General features: G+C 35.0%; 2 protein-coding genes across 9 annotated transcripts in view; one reads left to right on the top strand and one right to left on the bottom strand.

The window, feature by feature from the left end:
• Positions 1-1,303: 1,303 nt before the first annotated feature.
• LOC115236848 (isocitrate dehydrogenase [NADP] cytoplasmic) lies at positions 1,304-5,771 on the bottom strand. 3 transcript variants are annotated; one of them, XM_029809560.1, is made up of 3 exons: positions 5,647-5,771; positions 4,925-5,359; positions 1,304-4,523 (listed from the first exon to the last, which is right to left on the bottom strand). In XM_029809560.1, exons 2-3 carry the CDS (start codon positions 5,129-5,131, stop codon positions 3,312-3,314), a joined length of 1,419 nt encoding a protein of 472 aa, XP_029665420.1. In that variant the 5' UTR covers positions 5,132-5,359; positions 5,647-5,771; the 3' UTR covers positions 1,304-3,311. The 3 variants fall into 3 exon arrangements, with proteins under 3 accessions (XP_029665420.1, XP_029665421.1, XP_029665417.1); XM_029809561.1 differs by lacking the exon at positions 5,647-5,771 and having other exon boundaries at positions 4,925-5,065; positions 5,159-5,581; XM_029809557.1 differs by lacking the exon at positions 5,647-5,771 and having other exon boundaries at positions 4,925-5,584.
• A 177-nt stretch (positions 5,772-5,948) lies between these two features.
• LOC115236847 (GATOR complex protein MIOS) overlaps positions 5,949-7,622 on the top strand; it is a 5,286-nt gene continuing 3,612 nt past the window's right edge. For all 6 annotated transcript variants that reach the window (XM_029809551.1, XM_029809553.1, XM_029809554.1 and 3 more), the window contains exons 1-5: positions 5,949-6,439; positions 6,522-6,716; positions 6,796-7,056; positions 7,143-7,370; positions 7,555-7,618. In XM_029809551.1, the coding sequence (XP_029665411.1) occupies positions 6,304-6,439; positions 6,522-6,716; positions 6,796-7,056; positions 7,143-7,370; positions 7,555-7,618 (884 nt within the window). In that variant the 5' untranslated portion in view covers positions 5,949-6,303. The remainder of the gene's footprint in view (positions 6,440-6,521; positions 6,717-6,795; positions 7,057-7,142; positions 7,371-7,554; positions 7,619-7,622) is intronic.

The raw sequence follows: 7,622 nt of genomic DNA on the forward strand, positions 1-7,622 counted from the left end.
GAAGAGCGGCTGTCCGAAAGAGCGGATGCTAGAAAATGATGATGATGATGACGATGATGATGATGATGATGATGTCACTACTAATGACCTTTAATTATGTAACAGATCTTACTTGTAACTTTGGAATGATACCTGACAATGAGTGCGCTTTTGTTTTTTCTTTTTTCAGCCGTTATCCAACATAACATGATCCTCTATTATGTCCTGTATTAGGTCTAGTTCCCGTTGAGAAAGATCTTTTGCTTTATTCCGTCGTTATCTCAAGGAGATACCACTTTTGTCCTACATCCAATTTTTATTCTGAAAAAATACTATATTTTTGTTCTCCAAGAGATATCATATCATTTTTTCAATCCCATACCGCATCGCTCGCATTCTTTGTTTATCTTCTTTATAAATAAGATACACTCGAAACGGCGTCGACGTACAAGACATCTCCACGATCGTCACCGTTGTATTTCAGCTTCATGTTAATCTCGATGATTTCCGATTTGTTGTAATCCGAAGCAAGGAGATTTTCGATTTCAATTCGGAGTCGGTTTTTTTCCAACAAAAATATGTCGGGGAACGTCATCATTTGTCGCAGGAGTTTTCAATTTTCGTCCAACGTGCGATAGAAATAAGGATGAATGACACAGCCGATCAGGAAAGATATATTTTTCTGTATAATTATTTCATAGATAACTCTCTTATTTTTTTTTCTGTGGGAAGAAAAACATAAAACTTATATTATTGTTACAATATATATTAATTGTAGAAAACTATAATAATCGAGTATATCTGATGGTGTGCATTACCATCCTTAAAAGATACATTTATGTTTTGTATGTGTGTCTTCTATTTTAAAGAAATTTTATATATAGAGATTCAATATCTATAAATCTATATACTTGTATCTCAATTTTTTTTTCCATATTATACGCGAATGCACGTAGCAAGGAGCAATCTTCTCGAGCGAAGCGTGTTACGCTACAACCACGATAACAATATTGATGTAAAATAGTAGGGCGATTACGCAAACGCGTGCTTCTTGATGTAAAAGTAACGCACGTGTGCGTGTGCGTTGCACGCCGTTGTCGAGGACAGGCCACGAGGTGTCACAAAACCAGATATGCACGCGTATACATAGTGCAAAAAAAAAACGAGGAAAAGATTAGTTGAATTAATTCACGGCCAGTTCAATCTTTCCTCGTATAATTATTCATTGCAATTCCATCATGCGTTTCTTATATATTTTGTATCAGTAAATTAGATATAACTTTTCGTTTTACGGAGTAAAATAAATTAGTATAATCTCATTCTATTTTTTTTTTTTTTTTTTTTCTTAAAGTAAAAGGGAGCGAGATCTCTTGCGCATAGAATGCTAATCGAGTTCGACATCTTTTCTTAAAGAAAGATCGAGCAAAGTGTAGATTATAGGTATATACAGGTTAATGGAACGAGTGATGACGATCGAGAAACTAGCTATACTTACACAAAATTGACGAATTATCATTATTAAATAGATGCGATCTATTGGAATGAATATTTTTTGGATTTATACGATCGGTAGAAATATTTAAATTTAGGTAGATTCTATAGATCGCAGATCTTTTTTTCTATATTTACACAGTCTATGTTTTGCTTCTACTCTGCTCTCTGTTGATAAAACCATGGAAAATTACATGTTTATATATCGGTAATGCAGTCTGCTTATGACGTCGGGCATATATATATATTTCATATGACATTCATTTACCGTTCGTTGATATATGCAACATGAGTGAATATACTCGATTATGTAAACAAAAAGAATAAAGTTTAGAGTTGCATAAATAACGTATGAATAATGTATAAAAGGTTTCGAAAGGTCGATGAATTCGCTGTTTCCGAACCAAAGAGAACGAGTCTTCATTATAGTATAATCAATGTCACCCTCTATATTTCGATGGATATATTTCACGTTAAAGACTGAAATCATGTTGAAATACATATTTATATTTATATTTCTCTGAAACGATGTTTGATACATTGAACATTATATTTGTTTCTTCTAAAAAAAAAAAACCAAGAATTCTAATTATTTTCTAATTGTTGGAAAAATTGTATTGTCTTAATAATTAGAATCCACTTTGAGATTTCTTTACTTTGACATATTTAATTTGTTATATATATATATATTATCAATCTATACAAATAAAAAATCGTAATTTTAATTATCGTCTGTCTTATTGAAAACTCGAATCCATGTAAATTTTTCAATATATATAATTAATTGCATTAATTATTTAAACTGTCGAAGAACTGTAAATCGTTTTTAATATTTTCCTTCATTATACGGGAAATTAAGTTTAGTGATAGTTAACTGATACCAAGTTTCTCTTTTTGATAACAAAGTTGTTATTTGTAACGTGATACATCGCGTGATGCTATTTTTTACAGATAATTACTGAAATAATGCTAAATTCTTCATACAAAAACATACATATAATATATTTTGGGAACGCAATTTGATTGCTTAATATTACATAAAAGATACATACCAAAAATTAAAAAAATTTTTTTCTTAGATGAGAAAAACCTTTTTAATTTCCTCAAAATTCAAAATTTCAAATTTAAAAATTATTACTCTTATTAATTATAACTCTTTTAATATCAAATGAGTGAATTGCATTATCTACATTAATGCGTGTAAAACCTTTTATAATAAGAGAAAAAATTTATTAAAACATGTATACAATTATATATATTATATATATTTTATATGTGATCAACTCTGGTATTAAAAGAATATATAAATTTTTTAAAATGTTACCATGACATTGGCAACACAATTTACATTCGAGTATAACTGTATACGTTAATAGTTAATCTCGATTTAATAATAGCGGAAATGGATAGTTTATCGTCTTCATTTCGTCAAACTGAAAAATTAATTCAATCATTGGCAAATGTTATCTTGCGCGTGTTTGCGCCTTTGATATATATTGCATAAAAATCAATATAAAACATGCAAACACGAGTAAAATATAAATGATCGATTTGTTCGCGCGTTTTACGAAAGAAACAATGATCTGATTAACATTTCTAACAATAAGATAAATCAAACACAAATATAATGCGTAGCGCGAAACCGATTTGACTACGACAACAACAAAATCTTTATATATGTATAATGTAATTATATAAATATATTACGTATTTATTGTAAAGCTTTTTATTTCCCATAACCATTTCCCATAAGAAAAAGATTACTTTGTTTCTTTTGTAATGCGTGCAACATCTTAATACTTGGCTTGTAGGCTCGTGTATTTTTCGTCGTGAATAACGAGTCACGCGTTAAGCTGCTTCTTTAGATTCTCGGCGAGCTTGTTCATAAACTCGAAAGTCTCCAGATAATCAGCCCTGGTGACATTATCCATACCCTTGATGCATATGGCGAGATCCTTGGTGAAATAACCAGACTCGATGGTATCTACGCAAACTTTCTCCAGTGTTTCAGCAAAGTGTCGCAAACGCGCGTTGTTATCGAGCTTGGCACGATGCAGCAGTCCGCGGGTCCACGCAAAGATGGAAGCAATCGGATTCGTGGATGTCTCTTTGGCCTGCTGGTACTGACGGTAATGGCGGGTGACGGTGCCATGAGCGGCCTCTGCCTCGATCGTGCGACCGTCCGGACATAAGAGAACCGAGGTCATCATACCTAAAGAACCATAGCCTTGTGCCACCGAGTCCGATTGCACATCCCCGTCGTAATTTTTGCACGACCATACGAAACCACCTTCGGATTTCATAGCATAAGCCACCATATCGTCGATCAGCCGATGCTCATACCACAGCTTCTTCGCCTCGAATTGCTGCTTGTATTCTCCGTCGTAAATCTCCTGGAATATGTCCTTGAAGCGACCGTCGTACTTTTTGAGAATCGTATTCTTCGTAGATAGATAGAGCGGATAATTTCGCGACAGCGCATACTGGAATGAGCTATGGGCAAACGCGCGTATGCTCTCATCGGTGTTATATTGAGCCTGGGCGATACCGGGACCCTTAAAATCGTGAACGGTGTATTGTATCTTTTCGCCAGAGTCGCCGGTCCATGTAATTTCCAGCTTGCCCGGGCCTGGCACCACGAAATCCGTTGCCTTGTATTGATCGGCGTGCGCGTGTCTGCCGATGATGATCGGTTCCTTCCAACATACCACCAGACGTGGTATATTCTTGCAGATGATCGCTTCGCGAAACACCGTGCCGCCCAGGATGTTTCTAATGGTGCCATTAGGACTCTTCCACATTTGTTTCAGCTTGAACTCCTCTACGCGTTTTTCATCGGGCGTAATGGTTGCGCACTTGATGCCGACGTTATAACGTTTAATTGCCTCTGCGCATTTCACCGTCACATTGTCGTCTGTGGCATCGCGATTTTCGATACCCAAGTCATATGTATGTAGCTCAATGTCTAAGTAGGGCAGAATGAGTTTCTCCTTTATCGAATCCCATATGATGCGTGTCATTTCATCTCCAAGAATGTCGACGACCGGGCCTGCCTGAAAGTTATATAATAAAAAAGCGTTGCATTTTTTGAAAAACAATTTTTATATACCAATTTTATTTTGCATAAATATTAAATTAAAAACATTCAATTATAAAAATAACTATATATCTCAAGATACTATATTATTTATGTAAAATACATCTAGAGAGATTCGTTTAAATGTTTATCGCCAAATAAAATATATATCAAGGAATATCCTATTATCGATAAGAAAATTTATATAATTTTATTGAGTTCAAAGATTAATAATAAAATTGAGTAATATCGACAAGTATAAAGTCCACTTTCTCCTGCATTAAAAAGAGATGATCGCAATTTTAATTGAATCTTCCCTTCCCCCTCCCCTACTTCGGATGACATGTCACTTTCAAGCAAGACCGTGGCAACACTTACCTTTATTTTTGCCATTGTCGTGAACGATGCACCAGTTTTCACAAGCGATTCTACGGACAAAGGATTTTGCAGCAGGTGACGGCGATTGTATTCCCGAGCGAGCAACAATTGCGACGATGATGTGACACCGCAACTGGCCGACTGTAACGAGCGTACAGTCTTTATGAAATGTGTGCACGGCTGGAGAATACGGTGGGGCGTAAGCATGGCAGCCTTAAATATGTGTGCACCCACCTCTACCTATAAACTTTTTACTGTTCTCCGCTCCGTCCTTTCCCCACCTTCGTAGTCGTCGTCGTCGTCGTCGTCTTCTTCTTCTTTACACCGTACACGTTTTTCTTTATCAATCGCGTGAATATGACGATTAGCGATAATAGCTTAGAGTGCCTTGGGAGCACACTTGGGAGTTACAAAGGAGATAACTGCAGTCGTTATCTTCTCGTGAAAAAAAAATCGTCATGAAGTTTGAATTCTGATTACGTAAAATCGAACAAATTCGAAAACTGAATTTGTTCGCTCAGACGATTAAACGAATGATTCTTTATCGAAGAACGATCGTGATAACTGACATACGCCTTTTATCTCGGCGTATATCATGTCATATATCGTATATTTACGGAGGACGTGCGAAATGTAAACACACGTATGTCGCGTATGTTTCCGCGAGTCTATTAACATTTATCGCGAGTTCGAATCTTGCGATTGCGCTGAAACGACCTTACCTCATTGTCATTATTTTCGCACCTCTTCGTCCTACAATTAAAAATAAATATAATATTAATATGCGATCCTTGTTTATTTTGAAGTTGTACCGCGTTTTAGTACCGCGGCCATATTGAGTGAATTCAAATTTAAGGCTGGAATTGATCGTAAGGTGAATTCGAACTAGATCCCATCTTTGAACGTACAAAGTTTCGAAATCCTAGAAATTCTCTATCCGACAACCAATGACAATTGAATATTATTCCAAGGATAATTCAATACTCGTTTTCTCATCTCATTATATTCATCTAATAGTATACATAGATGTATACTTATACAATATACGATAGTTGTTTTGATTCGCGAAAGAAATTGAGAGAAATAGCGAAAATAAAACTTGGTTAAAAAAAGAGGAAACGAAATAAAAAAGGAAAGCATGATAAATACAAGCGTCAAAAGAATGTGTTTGAAAAGGGATAAATGTCTATAAAAAAAGGAAGCAGAAAAAATATAAATGTTTCATTGATATGTTAATAATCATGTCACGCATCGCGCAACAATTATAAAATCGCATGCCGTGAATGTAAACATGTTTTGTTAAACGTAGAATCGGGGCGAAATAATGCAAGGATTGAAAGTTTTATGATAGAAACGCGAGAACGACGAAGATATAAAAGATGAGCCGGCCAAAATGGGACGTGTTGTGGTGCCCGTTTCATTCGGACAGATTTATCACGTGGGACAGCGATGCAGTGTTAAGTCTTTACGAAATTGGACCGCGTGATAATAGCGTGCGAGACAGTGATCACATCTGTAAGTTTACGACAAAAGATCTTTATAATGATATAACTTTGTTTTTTGCTGAAAATAATCTTACATGTTCTTTCCAACATAGATCTACAGATTTCGGAGCATTCCATCGCTGAACTTGTCTCATCCGTTACCATTAATAGCTATGCAAAGTGTGTTGACATATATCCACAACCAGAGCCAGATATCGTAGCAAGTGGCCATGCAAACGGAAAGATAGTTCTCAGTACACTTAGCCCCCCAGAATTTGATTATCAAGGACTTGTCGGACGAGAGTTTTGTAAATCTTTGTTCTATATTGTAGTTTAATCATATTATTTTAGGGTAATATTATATAATCTTTGTGTCTAAAATTCTAGTTCCAAAATATATGCGAACATGCAATGTTGTTGCTTGGAATCCTGTGGATACTCACCTAATTATGTCGGGCTTGGATAAACATAGTAAAGAGCACTCTGTACTGCTCTGGGATGTGCAGCATTATCCAAAAGGCTCTGAACGACCAATAGCTGAAGCAGGCATATCAGAAAATGTACATTCCGCCGCTTGGTTTAAACATGACTCAAGATGTTTGGCTTTTGGTGCTAATAACAAGCAATTAAAAGTTGTTGACTTTAGAGGTCTGTTCAGAAAAGATAAAAATCAATATGCAATCTACAATTTGTTGATATGATTCAATTGTGATCTAATTTCTAAATTTTATTAGATTCTGCAAAAGTAGTGAATGTCACTTCCACAAAGGCAGTATATAATCTGTCGGTAAATCCCCATAATAATTATCAGCTACTCTCGCATGTTGACAATCTAATCACAGTCTGGGATACTCGATATTTTGAAAAACCAATTGTTACTATAGTACCACAAAGACAAGTTACAAAAGTGCTGTGGTGTCCAACTAGACGCAATTTAATTGGCACATTGCATAAAGACTCAGGTATAAAATGCATTGTATTTTCAAATTATAGTTACATACATGTTGATATATAGTCACATGATCAATATATCATATATAAATATGTTTTTTGCGATTATGATTGAAAAGTATTCAAATATATAAACTATTATAACTATAAAAAGAAAAATTAAAGTAAAAATATATATTAATCTTTATTTTGTAGCGGGCTTGCATTTATTCGATATCCAGTACTGCGGAGCAGAGGATACTGAGCCAGGTGTTCTGGAAAGA

The sequence above is a fragment of the Formica exsecta genome, unplaced genomic scaffold (genome assembly GCF_003651465.1).
Source record: "Formica exsecta isolate Colony F162 unplaced genomic scaffold, ASM365146v1 scaffold26, whole genome shotgun sequence".
In the NCBI taxonomy this organism is placed as follows: Eukaryota; Metazoa; Arthropoda; class Insecta; order Hymenoptera; family Formicidae; genus Formica; species Formica exsecta.

Excerpts from the sequence above, each read along its gene's own strand:
- LOC115236848 (XM_029809560.1), bottom strand. The coding sequence starts at position 5,131 with ATGCTTACGCCCCACCGTATTCTCCAGCCGTGCACACATTTCATAAAG. Across the intron at positions 4,524-4,924 it reads CGACAATGGCAAAAATAAAG|GCAGGCCCGGTCGTCGACAT; the intron begins GTAAGTGTTGCC and ends TATAACTTTCAG.